At 37.0% G+C, this 15,407-nt stretch overlaps 1 protein-coding gene across 11 annotated transcripts in view; it reads left to right on the forward strand.

Annotated features, from left to right (window-relative positions):
- Positions 1-15,407, forward strand: part of SLCO1A2 (solute carrier organic anion transporter family member 1A2) — a 120,059-nt gene that overhangs the window by 77,745 nt on the left and 26,907 nt on the right. For all 11 annotated transcript variants that reach the window (XM_070789988.1, XM_070789987.1, XM_070789986.1 and 8 more), the window contains 5 exons: positions 1,794-1,940; positions 6,419-6,517; positions 7,607-7,822; positions 9,733-9,897; positions 12,310-12,505. In XM_070789988.1, the coding sequence (XP_070646089.1) occupies positions 1,794-1,940; positions 6,419-6,517; positions 7,607-7,822; positions 9,733-9,897; positions 12,310-12,505 (823 nt within the window). The remainder of the gene's footprint in view (positions 1-1,793; positions 1,941-6,418; positions 6,518-7,606; positions 7,823-9,732; positions 9,898-12,309; positions 12,506-15,407) is intronic.

Genomic DNA, 15,407 nt, shown 5'->3' on the forward strand with positions numbered 1-15,407 from the left:
CAAAGTAATGTCTCTGCTTTTTAATATTTCCTTAGGATTCAGCAATTCTACTCCTGTATGTATATTATATATATATATATTTATATATATAAACAAAAATGTTAATTCATAGAGATACATGCATCTCAATGTTCACAGTTGCATTATTTACAATAGCCAAGATATGGAAGCAAGCTAAGCATCCATCAACAGATGAATGAATAAAGAAGATGTGGTATATACACAATGGAATATGTTAGCCACGAAGAAGAATGAAATTTTGCCATTTACAACAACATGGAGGGTATTAAGCTTGGCGAAATAAGTCAGAAAAAGAGAAACACTGTATGTTTTGATCTATATGTGAAATCTAAAAAATGAAACAAATGAATGAATATATCAAATCCAAAACAGACTCATAAGTACAGAGAACAAACTAGTGATTACCAGTGGGGAGAAGGATAGGAGAGGGGAGAACAGGAGAAGGGAATTAAGAGATACAAACTACTAGGTAAAATAAATTAGACAAAAGGATATATTGTACAACACAGGGAATATAGCCAATATTTTATAATAGCCTTATATAGAGTATAATCTATAAAGATATTGAATTACTATGTTGTACACCTGAAACTGATATAGTATTGTAAGTCACTGTACTTCAATTTTAGAAAAAGTTATTTGGTGGTCAAGTACATAGTGGACTCTATATTACTACCCAGTTAAATATTTTTAGTTTCTAGAAAATAATTATAACTGCAGAGAACTTAAACTCTTGAATCTTATAAATATAGTAACAATTCTAGAAAGAGATATTTGTGTTTTTTCCTCTCCCCAAAGTTAGTATATAAATTGGGTAGCAGTTATAGCAGTTAACTAAGTTTAGTAGTTGCTAGTAAATTAAGTCTCTGGAGGGGAAAAAAAGCTATGATTTTTAGTGTTGGTAAATTTCTGTGGTGTAAATACTCTCACGAAACTACTGCTAAATACTGAATCGGGAAGACATGTGTATACTCATCTCTCCTAACCCAGTAGGAACTGGCTCCAGGATACCACTTATTGTTGGCCATACCTAACTATTAGAAAATGCAAAAAAGATGGCCCGATGAGTCTTTGTTGGCATAGTAAAATTTTTTCACTTTATGCAATATTGCTTTGAATTAAATATTTTTTTTTATAACTTTTTCTTTTATATTGGATTCAGAGAGATCTCCTGGAGAAGGAAATGGCAACCCGCTCCAGTATTCTTGCCTAGGAAATTCCATGGACAGAGGAGCCTGGTGGGCTACAGTCCATGGGGTCTCAGAGGATGGAACACAACATAGCAACTAAATAGCAACAACGAAAGAGTTGATTAATCGGCTTCCCTGGGGTGGCTCAGTGCTAAAGAATCTGCCTGAAATGCAAGAGACCTGGGTTTGATCCCTGGGTTGGGATGATCCCCTGGAGAAGGAAATGGCAACCCACTCCAGTATTCATGCCTGGAGAATTCCATGGACAGAGAAGCCTGGCTGGCTACAGTCCCTGGGGTCACAAAGAATCAGACATGATGTAGCAATGAAATGACAACAACAAAATAGCTGATTAACAATGTTGAGATACTTTCAGGTGGACAGCAAAGGGACTCAGCCATACATATACATGTGTTCATTTCCCCCAACCTCCCCTCCCATCCAGACTCTGGCATAGTAAATTGTTGACAAGTGCTGAGGTCACATAAGAACTGTGACATGCTTACCAAAAACTCAGAGTTAAATATTGCTAATATTTCACTACTCAAACACTAATGCAATGTTTTTTTTCTTCTAATGCAGAATGTGTGAAAGAAGTTAAATCATTAATGTGGGTGTATGTACTAGTTGGAAATATTATACGTGGAATTGGTGAAACTCCCATCATGCCTTTGGGTATTTCCTACATAGAAGATTTTGCCAAATTTGAAAACTCTCCTTTGTATATTGGTGAGTTGGAGAATCTACCTTAGCTTCTTTTCAGTAATTTCCTTGAGCATGGATATGAGTTATTTATTTAGATACTTAGGCATTTCCAGAATGTTGAACAGAGGGCTTTGGCGCAATTGGCCATCAATTAAAGTTTGTTGAACAGAGCAATTATAGGCTATCTCCAAGTAAGCCACTTCGCTAAAATTGCTTTTTACTATTGAAAATACTGATAATCTAGTTCCCCTGGAGTTCTATTTGCCTTCTCCAGTTTCTTGGCACCAATATATACCCAATCTATGAAGAAATTTAGCAGTGTTTTCTCTAAAATGTCATTTATTCAAAATCTTTCTATTTTCATTACTTCTATTTTTGTTCAGGTCTTTGTTAGCTTTGATATTGGTCATTTGATCTGTAGTATTTAAAATCAATTTCTTATAAAAATTTTTGCAGTATAATTTTTCTCAAATATATCAAATGTCCTCTCTCATGTTGATGAAGCATGCTGACTATTAAATATGAGCCCTCCACTTATTCCTAGCTCTGCCCTCAATTTATCTATTTAGTTTCCTATATAGTTTCTCTTTATCACAATCTCTCTATGATATCACAACCTCTATACAACATTTTCTATAAATATCTGTCTTCAGACCTTTGGTTATGTTTCCTGAAATTTCCTTTCCTAAAATCTATCAGTACCTCCCACAATAGGCAACTTAACATCCACCTTTGTATGTTGCCTTACAATCTCCTAAAAAGTCTTAATTTATTGTACATAATTTGTTCATATTCCTTAGTTATTCCACCTGTTGTTAATTGTAAAATCATAACTTTGAATACTGGGACATTTTGCTGTTAATGTTGAAATAGCTTTTTAAAACCAGAAAAATCAAAGAGGGTGAGAGAAGGTAGGAACAGAGCTACACATAATGAGGAGTTAAAATATTTAGGAACCATTATTTGAAGCAACTTTGGGAGATTTTTTGATGACATTGATTTTGCAATAATCTTTTTCAGTGTCTTTCTATTCAACGCTTTCAAATCCCTCTACATACTTATATTGAAAGAATACAAAATGCTCACCTGCAATAAATTAACGAATGCCTTATTAAAATATGTATTTCTTTCTTCAACAAATATTAGAGTATATAATACATAGAAAGAACTGATAATCTCTAGATGTATTAAGATGAGTAAGACATTGTCCATATAAAATTTAGTATATAAATAACTACATGTGCTCAGTTGCTAAGTTGTGTCTAACTCTTTGTGACCATCTGGACTGTAGCCTACTGGTCTCCTCTGTCCAAAAGATTTTCCAGGCAAGAATACTGGAGTGGGTTGCCATGCCCTCCTCAAGGGAATCTTCCTGACCCAGGGATTGAACCCTCATCTGCAGTTAGATTCTTTATCACTGAGCCACCTGGGAAACCAAATAACTACATAATTATAAATAAATAAAATTTGATAAATATGTATATAATTAAATTTCAAGAGTTACATTAAACTTAGGGGAAAGTGAAATAAATATGGCCAGGTATAATTTAACTAGCTATATACCAAGAAAAAATTTCCGTGTATGTCTCTAGAGTTTAGGAGAGAATACAAAAGCTAGACATAAAATTTGAGAATCATCTATACAGAGAAAAAAATAAAATCAAGAGGGAGAAATAAGATTGTGATAGGATGACTTATGCTATATAGTGAAAGGTCCCAGGATAATATACTAAGCAACAATTCTTATTTGTAGAATAGAAGGAAGTAAGGGAGGAAGTAGAAGGAAGGAAGGAAGTAGAAGGAAGAAAATTTAAAAAAGGGGTAGTCATAAGGGAAAAAGTAGAACAATAGATGAATGTGTAGATTTCTGAGTCTTAAGAAGAAGAGCGTCAAAAGAAAGTTGGCCAGATAAGAAGACGAAGACCATAAAAAGGACACTAGATAAGTGGCTGAGCAACTAACAGATAAGTGGCAAAGAGATCACTGAGAGTTTTTTGAGTAGAAAGTGATAGCATTTGAGTAGAGTCACGGCAGCCCACCAGGCTCCCTCATCCCTGGGATTCTCCAGTGTTCTTGCTTGGAGAATCCCAGGGATGGGGGAGCCTGGTGGGCTGCCGTCTATGGGGTCGCACAGAGTCGGACACGACCGAAGCGACTTAGCAGAAGCAGCAGCAGCAGTAGAGTGAGTGGTGAGGAAGTAGATGCAGAGTGTAATGGCAGGAAAGAAATCAGTGTGAATTTGATATATTGCAGAAATCAGTGGATGAGGGAGATTGAACAGATACACAAGAGAGAGTGTTTGGTTGAACAAGACATTAGAGAAGAAAGAAAGGGTTAGCATCAAGAAGTCAGGTGTGTACAGGGTGGACTAACCCATAGAACTATGGAGAAGGCATAGGAAATAAATGAAGATCTATCCTGAAGTAAAGAGGAAGAAAGTTGAAGAAGCTCATGCATTGATTTTTAATGGAAGCAGGGAAGGATCACTATACACTCAGAATTATAGACAAGTCATGAGATAGCTGATGATAACAATCCAGACGAGTAAAAAGTCAAGTAAGGATGAAGAGGGGGATGTGGAGGATAAGAAAGGATATGACAGTAAGATGGAAGAGAAGTATCATAAAAGTGAGGATAGAACCAGAAAAAGTTCAAGTATTCTAACTTGAGAGTATTCCCCAAATTGATCTACATATTCAGTGCAATGCCTAGGAAAATTATAGTACCACTTGCTTTTACTTATGGAGAAATGGACAAGCTGATCTTAAAATGCAAATGGAAATGCAAGGGACACTGGGTAGCCAAAACATCCTTAAAAATAAGAACAATGGACTTCCCTGGTGGTCTAGTGGTTGGGAATTCATCTGCCAATACAGGGGACACAGATTTGATCTCTGGTCCAGGAAGATCCCACATGCCTGTGGCAACTAAATCCATGTACCACAGCTACTGAGCCTGTGTGCCCTAGAGCCTCAGCTCTGCAGTGAGAGTAGCCTCCATTCACCACAACTAGAGAAAAGCCCATGTAGTAATGAAGACCCAGCACAGTCAAAAATAAATGAATAAATAAAATTAAAAAAAAAAAAACAGACCCACACTTCTGATTTCAAGATTTACTACAAAATTATAATAATAACATTGTGATTCTGCCGCAAGGGTAGATATATAGATCAATAGAATAGAAGTGCTAGTCTAGAAATAAACCCATACCTCTATGGTTAATTGACTTTAAGATAGATGTTAAGATCATTCAATGAGAAAAGATTATTTTCAGCAAATGGTTAAAGGGCAGCTGGCTATCCAGGTGCCAAAGTATGAACTTGGATTCCTACCTGGTACCATATACAAAAATTCCTACCTGGTACCATATATAAAAAGATTATTTTCAGCAAATGGTTAACGGGCAGCTGGCTATCCAGGTGCCAAAGTATGAACTTGGATTCCTACCTGGTACCATATACAAAAATTTAACTCAAGATGGATAAAAGACCCAAATATAAGAGGTAAACTATGAAACTCTTAGACGGAAACACAGGTGTAAATCTTCATGACTTTGAATTAGACAACAGTTTTTAAATATGAAACCAAAAGCACAAGCAACAAGAGGAAAAAAATAGATACTTAGATTTTATCAAAATTTAGAAGTTTGTACATTTAAGGACATTATCAAGTTGTTGATTTGGGAATGAAATTTTTCTGAAAATATGCCCCAAGAAATTTATCATAACCTGATATTGCTTTAAAATTCATTCAGAAATATAACTGTGGAAAAAATCAAAAGGATTTTGCTCCATAATGTGACTTTTTCAATAGCAAGATCTCAGCTGTAATCAAAATATCCACCCATGATACAGTATTGAAAATTCTATTCCAATATGGGACACAGTAATGGTTTACTCACAAAACACAACAGAATTTGCCATAAAAGGCCATCACTCTAACCAACCTATAATACCACAAGAGAAAATGGTTTTGAATCATAATATGGACAGTCTATTAATCTAATCTTTGTCTTATCAATTTACCAGGTCAATTTGAGATTGTGGAATATGATGCCATAGAATTTAAAGATTCGCATTTCCTTAGATTCATTTCAAAATCATTATTAAGGAATGGAGTCATACAAACATTCTGATCATTTTAAGTTAGTCTTTCATAAGTAAAAAGGGATATTTTCATCTTGGAGAAGGAAGTTTGCATACAATATCCTCATCCTGCTGCAGCTAATCTCTTCTAATCACAAGCCTTTACTTGTAACCTGGCGTGAAAGAGAATTTGGAGGCCTAGAGAAAGTGGCGTCAAATTATGAGATTCTTTTTTCAACATTTAAAGAAACAACCGTGTTACTTATTGTAAACCAAGTTAAGTTTCCAACAGATTGAGTACATAAGGCAAAAATATCTAGGGTAAAAACGATTTGATCCTCAGACTCTTCATGGGATTAGAACTCTTTATGTGGGTGTAGTACTTTACCATAACTTTATGTTTACCTTCATTTTTAGGGTTAATCAAAACAGGAGGTATCATTGGTCCCTTGATTGGTCTTTCATTAGCGTCATTCTGTGCAAATGTTTATGTTGACACTGAATCGGTGAACACAGGTAATTCCATAAAATCTATACAATGTCTATAGTACACAAAGCATCATCAAGTATGTCATCACGTTTAAATTTTGCTTACTTGACCCTCAGATAGAATCTCCACTTTTCAGGTGACCAAGTTGAGGTTGAGGAGTTTAAATAATTTTTCAAGTATTTCAAACCAGTGAACAGGAGAGCATGATAAAATGCTGGTGTTCTAACACAGAATCCAATACTCATTCTATCGCATGAATCGTATTTTTTTTTCAGGAGATTTAAGCACATAGGTTTGAATTTTTTAAAATCAAGCAATCATTTGTGGATAACAAGTAGAAAGTGAAAGTGAAAGTCGCTCAGTTGTGACCGACTCTTTGTGACCCCATGGACTATACAGTCCATGGAATTCTCCAGGCCAGAATACCGGAGTGGGTAGCCTTTCTCTTCCCCAGGGGATCTTCCCAAACCAGCGATCAAACCCAGGTCTTCCGCATTGCAGGCGGATTCTTTACCAGCTGAGCCACAAGGGAAGCCCAGGTATACTGGAATGGGTAATCTATCCCTTCTCCAGTGGATCTTTCTGACCCAGGAATCAAACCAGATTGCAGGCAGATTCTTTACCAACTGAGCTATAAGGGAAGTCCCCTTATAGCTAATTAATATGTACCTATTTATATATTTTTTGTGTGTGCTCAGTTGTGTCTGATTCTCTGTAAACCCATGGACTGTAGCCCACCAGTCTTCTGTCCATGGGATTTCTCAGGTAGGAATATTGGAGTGGGTTGCCATTTCCTACTCCAGGGAATTTTCCTGATCCAGGGATCAAACCCGACTCTCTGGCATGTCCTGCATTGGCAGGGGGTTCTTTACCACCTCAGAAGCCCTTGTACCTACTTATTAATTCCTTACCTGGTAGGACAGATAGTCAAACTAGTTTACCACTAGGCAATATTGTAATACCATATGTTTTCAGACAAGTTTTATCAATGTCTGAATTTTATGCAAATTCTATACTTGGCTAGAACTTGACAGTTGTAATGGTAATAATTTTCTATAGCTTGTACAGGAAATAGTGACTTTAGCTAATAAAAAAATGTATATATCTCTTTGCAGATGATCTGACCATAACTCCCTCTGATACTCGTTGGGTTGGTGCATGGTGGATTGGCTTTTTGATTTGTGCAGGAGTGAATGTGCTCACTGCCATTCCTTTTTTCTTTTTGCCCAAAACGCTTCCAAAGGAAGGACTAGAGGATAATGCTGAGATCATTAAAAATGACAAAGAGAAACAAGAAGACATCAAGAAGAAAAGGGATGCAATCACTAAAGGCAAATATAAACATTTCAAGTCTATATAATTTACTTTATATTTTCTATAATTGTGTCTGTATTTTAGTCTAACATTACAGTGTGCTAGGCTACATGAAGACAAGTTGATATTAGTAGACAGCAGTCAATTTCTAGCTAGTCTGATTCTTCACATGCTATTATATGAAAATAAGCGATATTATTTAGAAGCTGAATTATCTCAGATCAGCATTTATATAAAATTTTATGTCAACCTGGGCATTCAAATAAGTAAGTAAATAAATTTGTCCCAATTTTCTTTAAAAAACTATTTTATATAGAGCATGCTGCTGCTGCTAAGTCACTTCAGTCGTGTCTGACTTTGTGCGACCCCATAGATGGCAGCCCACCAGGCTCCCCTGTCCCTGGGATTCTCCAGGCAAGAACACTGGAGTGGGTTGCCATTTCCTTCTCCAATGCATGAAAGTGAAAAGTGAAAGTGAAGTCGCTCAGTCGTGCCCGACTCTTAGCAACCCCATGGACTGCAGCCTACCAGGCTCCTCTGTCCATGAGATTTTCCAGGCAAGAGTATTGGAGTGGGTTACCATTGCCTTCTCCAATAGAGAGCATAGATCTAATTAAAAAAGAAATTCGTACCAAGAAAAAAAAGAGGAACGATACGTGCTAATCAAAATAAGTACCATATAGTTCTGAAACAAAAATACTAGTTTATCTGTGAGCTTCTTGGAAGCTAAGGCAGAAAAAGAAAAGTGACAGGTCATGTAATTCTCTATATTTGATAGAGGAAAGGATATCAAGGGCTTAACTCAGTGTAAGAAATCTAGAAAATAAATAGAAACTACTGAGACTCATCTATTAGAACAGAATGTCAACAAACATGGGTAACTTAAGAAGCTTCAAAGAGCTCTGACATAAGTTTCTCCCTGGCCAGGACTTTATTCATAAATATGAATCCTACAACTAGATTCATTTCTTTCCTTCTCTTCCAGTTTATTTATTGATCCTTTGTTCTAGAATGGTTATTAGGCAGTTTATGAAGCAAACTAAGATAGTATATGATAAGTAAGGAAATCAAGATGAAGAACGTGAAGATAGGAGAAATAAAAAGAAACCGTAAGTGACACTTTGACCCTAAATGCAGGCAGCATGACCCAGAATCTTTGCCAGAGCTAGGTCACAAATTTGACTCTGAGCTTCTTAGTCCATACAAACAGGAAAATGTTTTGGTTAAAGCATTTACACAGTATGTACCATGTACCTTTTGTATATACCAAATGATTTGCATGGTATATTCTTAGTATATACCAAATGAATCAGGATCTCAGGCATGAGACCTATTTTAAGAGATTATGTGTGAACCATAAGCAGAACCACCAAAATTGTACTGCAGAAGCAGAGAACGTGGTACTTGAGAAAATTTTTATGCTGTGAATTTCCACATGTATCTTCATTTTAAATGCTCAGGAATGATAATATCAATTTTGATACCTCTCTATCAAATTAATTTCCTTCCTGACTTCAGAGAACAGAAAAAGAGAGCAAGTATCTCTCATGCTAGATGATATCTAGAGAAGAGAGGATAGTAGTAGAGGAAAAAAGGATAAAAAAGGAAATGGTGTGAACTCGAACAATATTTTACTCATATGCTTTTTCCTGAAGGCATGATAGTAACTTAGTGAAGGTAAATGATTGTGTTCTGAACCCTGTCCAGTCAGCAGCTTCACTGACTCGCAGAAGCTACCAAAACAATGATACAACTTTACCTTTCAAAGGGTAAAAAGAATCAAAATCATTTTGTAATGCACATTTTGTAAATGTGCATTACAAAACAGGAAAACAGAATTTAGAGGGGAGGTTGGTATTTCAGAAAAAGTCAGTCATAAAATGCAAAGCCTAGTTAGTTTGACACCTTTGTCATTCTTTCCTTTCAGATTTTTTACCCTTCATGAAAAGTCTTTTGTGCAACCCAATTTACATGCTTTTCATACTGATAAGTGTGCTGCAGTTCAACGCATTTGTCAGTATGGTTTCCTTCATGCCTAAATATATGGAACAGCACTATGGAAAATCAGCTTCAGAGGCAATCTTTCTCCTTGGTATGTTTCTTCTTGTCTGTATTGTAGCCCACTTTTTTCCCCAATGAAATGCTAAACAGTGTGACGATGAATCTAGGAAACTCCTCAATTGAAATCTGTTAGGATATTTTTGCCTCTGCTACTCTCCCCCTTCTGCTTCCAGGGAAATCGTGAGAGGGTAGGGAAGGGAAGAAGGCATAGAATCCTGTTTTCTTTTTCTCTTTGGGTCTTTCTCTGGGCTTCCCTGGTGGCTCAGAAGGTAAAGAATCTGCCCACAATGCAGGAGCCCCAGGTTCAATCTCTGGGTTGAGAAGATCCCCTGGAAAAGGAAATAGCAACCCACTCCAGTATTCTTGCCTGGACAATTCTATGGACAGTGGAGCCTGGTGGGCTACAGTCCATGAGATCGCAGGGTTGGACATAACTGAGTGACTAACACACTTGGGTCATTCCCTAGTCAGAACGCAAATTTGAAATGTTTGTAGAAATCTTGGGGAATGCACGTGTGATAAAAGTTTCACATTGGTAATTTGTTCATCAGGAGTTGTATTTCACTCCCAGATTTTGCTTTTCTGGCTCCAATCCATTAATTCCATGGTTTCTAACTTAGCTCCTCAGCTCCTCTGATTTTATTTATTTATTTATTTATGCATTTTTGGCTGTGCTGGATCCTTGTGTCTATGTCCTAGCTTTTCCTAGTTGTGGTGAGTAGGGGCTACTTTCTAGTTGAGGAGCAGGGGCTCTAGAGTGTGTGGGTTTCATTTAGTTGAAAAGCACGTGGGCTCAGTAGTTGCAGCTCCCATGCTCTAGAGCACAGGCTCAGTATTTGTGGCACCAGGGTTTAGTTGTCCCATGGCGTGTGGGATCCTCCAGGATATAACCCATGTCTCCTGCATCAGCAGGCAGATTCTTTACCACTGAACCACCAGGGAAGACCCTCTTCTGGAATTTTGAGATATCTCTGCAGTGCATATATTCTGATTTTCCTGCTACCACACTAATCTCTGTGGACTTAAAAAATATTCACTACCTAAAAGCTGAGAGTTATGGTTTATTCAGGAGAAATTTTTAGGACTCTTAGCCTGGGAAATAGCATCTCAAGTAACCCCCTGAGAGAACTGCTCCTAAGAGGTAAGGGGGTGAGGAGCTAGGTTATAAACTTTTACAACAAAGGGCAGGTAGTCAGAACATCAAAAGATGATTGCTAATTAAAGGAAACCAGATATGGCAAGTTGAGGAATTTAGCACTTTCCTATGTGTGGAAAGATACAAGAGTCTGGGCTCACTGAAATCATTCCTTTGAAATGCATCTCAGCTATCTGGGGCCAGTTTTGGGTGTTTTAACCTGCTGAGTTTCACATCCTCAGGGCTCACCATAGGGAGTGGCTGCAGTCTGATAGGGAGTGGCTGCAGCCTGATGGCTGCTAGATATCACCTATTCTTTCTTTCCTGAGTTCCTTCCGGGCTTACCTGCTCGCCGTCTGTGGTGGCTGCAATTGCTGATGACTGTGCTGTCCTTTATTTACTGACTTATTTACTTATTTACTGCAGGAAGCAGTCTATTTCTTAACTCCATAGTTCTACTCCACCTTGAGTTTTTCCTGAGATTTTTTTTTACTGTTTTGAAAGGAAAATTTCCAGATTACATGTATCCACATCACTTAGAGTGTTAAAAGTCCATATACCTAGGACCCATCTCAATCGTACTAAATTGGACTCTCTGGTACGGGACTCAAGAATGGATATTAAGCTCTTCCAAGAATGTGATTCAGTAGACAGACCCTGGTATTATAAGGATGCAACCTAGGGCTGTCTTTCCCCCCTTTTTTCTTTCCTTTATTAGGGGATTAGGGGAGGGAGAGTGCTAGTCAGTAGCAGTAAGGCATGGAATGTAAAGACACTTGACAATTACAAGCTCAGCAAAATACCTTTAAAATACCTTGAGCTGAGTCAAATTCTTAAGAATCAGAGTGGGAATAAACAGCTGTAAAATCATACAAATCATACTATTTATGATTTACTATTACTATTCATGATTTAACAATATACATTACATACAAATCATTATATATATAATCCCACCCAAAGAACAGAAAGTAACAAATGGCTGGTTGACTTTGATTTGTCATTTCTACCTGCATCCTAAGAAAAGAGACATAGAACATAACCCTTTCAGACAAGAAATTTACACACTTCTGCTATTAATTAAATGCATGATAATGATAACAGTCTTCCAAAATTACTTTGATGTTGTGAGGCATTTAAAAATCTCTCTGTATATAATATGTAACTAAGTGGGGATAAGTTTAAATTAAACTTCTTCACTATGAGTTGGACCTAAATGATTTTTTACGTAAGACATAGTAGATCAATATGTTATATTTGTTCCTTTGCTATGTCACTTTGTATATCATATTCTAATTGCATTTATAGGTATTTATAACTTCCCTCCAATATGTATTGGATATATAGTTGGTGGTTTATTTATGAAGAAGTTCAAGATTACTGCCGTACAAGCTGCCCACATAGGATGTTGGTTATCTTTTACCGAGTATCTTCTCCATTTTTTGTGTTTTTTCATGATCTGTGATAGTTCTTCAGTTGCTGGCCTAACCACGTCTTATGAAGGGTATGTTATTTTCTAATGAATATTATACTCTTTCAACTGTTAATATTTTCCACAATGATTATCCATGACCAGATTAGTTGCCTATTGGAGTTAATTTGTGGTCTTTCTCCATCTTATTTAAAAAGGTTGGGAATATATCACAGAGTTAGTGAGTCTATGATTGTGTTTGTGTGTCTTTGTGATATCCTGCTACTGCTACTGCTAAGTCACTTCAGTCTTGTCCGACTCTATGTGACCCATAGACGGCAGCCCACCAAGCTCCCCCGTCCCTCGGATTCTCCAGGCAAGAACACTGGAGTGTGATATCCTAGTAGATAGTAAAATGAAGAAACTACCTATGGTTTTAGGTTGCATTAGGATGTGTTATGCATACATTTTATACAACCACAAATAGGTAAAATTAAGAGTTGATTCTATATATATATATATATATAGTCTCAATCACCTTTATATCTTTCCTCGATGGGCTTAAATTTAGCTTAACTGAATCCTAACACATGTATAGCAATACTTTTATAAATTTATATATTTTATTTTAATATATATAACTATATCATTGAATGGTTTTAGATTCACATTTTGAGGGTTACATGGGTTCACAGGAAGATTTTGCATATTGATGTGAATTTTAAAAATTCATTTGTAGGACATATCTAGGATAAAGGAGTAATTAGTTAAGATGAAATTAAGAGCATCATAAAATGGCTCCTTTAAAATTATCAAGGACTATATGATTAGAATCATATAAAATACATAATATGAGTATTTATCAGATTACATTGTGCAAATGTAATCAGAGTATATCATGCGAAATGCCAGGGTGGATGAAGCACAGCTGGAATCAAGATTGCAGGGAGAAATATCAATAACCTCAGATACACAGATGACACCACCCTTATGGCATAAAGTGAAAAAGAACTAAAGAGACTTCTGATGAATGTGAAAAAGGAGAGTGAAAATTGGCTTAAAACTCAAAATTAAAAAAACTAAGATCATGGCATCTGGTCCTATCACTTCATGGCAAATAGATGGGGAAACAATGGACACAGTGACAGACTTTATTTTTTGGGGCTCCAAAATCACTGCAGATGGTGGGTGACTGCAGCCATGAAATTGAAAGATGCTTGTTCCTTGGAAGAAAAGCTATGACCAACTTAGACAGCATATTGAAAAGCAGAGACATTACTTTGTCAACAAAGGTCTGTATAGTCAAAGCTATGGTTTTTCCAGTAGTCATGTATAGAAGTGAGAGTTGGACTATAAAGAAAGCTGAGTGCCAAAGAATTGATGCTTTTGAACTGTGGTGTTGGAGAAGACTCTTGAGAGTCCCTTGGACAGTAAGGAGATCCAACCAGTCCATTCTAAAGGAAATCAGTCCTGAATATTCATTGGAAGGACTGGTGCCACCTGATGCGAAGAACTGACTCATTTGAAAAGACCCTGATGCTAGGAAAGATTGAAGGCAGGAGGAGAAGGGATGACAGAGGATGAGATGGTTAGATGGCATCACCAACTCAATGGACACGAGCTTGAGTAAACTCTGGGAGTTGGTGTTGGACAGAGAGGCCTGATGTGCTGCAGTCCATGCGGTCACAGAGAGTTGGACACTACTGAGCAACTGAACTTAACTGAACTGAAAATCTTAAAGATTACCTCCATGTCCAATTATCCTGATTCCCAGAGCAAATGTATAAAAAGGCACACTCTAGTCATAAGCCAGGACTTTAATTCAGTTTCTAGACTCCCATGCTAGGGTTCTTTTTATCATTTTATGTTAAGCACAAGAAAACTATTGTAATTAGACTTTTAGATCTGTTTTTAAATTGAAAGAAAGTGCAGGTTGTTCAGTCGGGTCCAACTCTTTGTGACCACATGGACTATATAGTCCATGGAATTCTCCAGGCCAGAATACTGAAGTGGGTAGTTGTTTCCTTCTCTAGGGGGTCTTCACAATCGAGAGATTGAACCGAGGTCTCCCACATTGCAGATAGGTTCTTTACCAGCTGAGTCACCAGGGAAGCTCAAGAATACTGGAGTGGGTAGCCTACCCTTCTCCAGTTGATCTTCCTGACCCAAGAATTGAACTGGGTTCTCCTGCACTGCAGGCAGATTCTTTACTAACTGAGCTACCAGGGAAGCCCTCTTTTTAAATGGAAATATAGTTGATGTACAATGGGTTAATTTCAGGTGTACAGCAAAGTGATTCAGTTACACACACACACACACACACACATATATTTTTCAGATTCTTTTCCATTATAAGTTATTACAAGATATTGAATATATATAGTAGGTTCTTATTTATTTTACATAAACTATTTTTTATATAATTCCATTTATTTTCATAGTATATATCAGTTAATCCCAAACTTCTAATTTTATCCCTCCTCTCCTTCCACTTTGGTAACCATAAATTTGTTTCCTATGTCTGTGAGTCTGTTTCTGTTTTTATAAATAAGTTCATTTGTATCATTTTTTTTAGATTCCACATATAACTTATATCATATAATATTTGTCTTTCTCTGTGTTATGCCCCTTTCCCCCTGATTTTATTAAGACATAAATGACAAAAACCATCAGGTATAATCTGATGATTTGATCCATTATATATTCTCAGGGTCAGACTCTGCAGATTCCCCCAGTGATCCCTCAGTGGGCCTCCTGGGAAGCTTTCCACAATCTGGGGGCACTGGGCTCTCTTTTTGCACTAGAGAAACCATAAGCGGAGGGGAGCTCTCTTGACGTGGTGTTGTGCTAACCTGGGGGAGGAGCCATCCAGTCAGAGTTTTATTGCTCCTGTTATCCTTCTGAGGTCATCATTCTTGGTCTCTGTGGTTCAGAGGGTGTTTTGGTCTCACTGCTGGGTTCTGGGATTTTCACAGTAGTGTCTGTTTAAGGGTAG

The sequence above is a fragment of the Bos indicus genome, chromosome 5, assembly GCF_029378745.1.
Source record: "Bos indicus isolate NIAB-ARS_2022 breed Sahiwal x Tharparkar chromosome 5, NIAB-ARS_B.indTharparkar_mat_pri_1.0, whole genome shotgun sequence".
Classification (NCBI taxonomy): Eukaryota; Metazoa; Chordata; class Mammalia; order Artiodactyla; family Bovidae; genus Bos; species Bos indicus.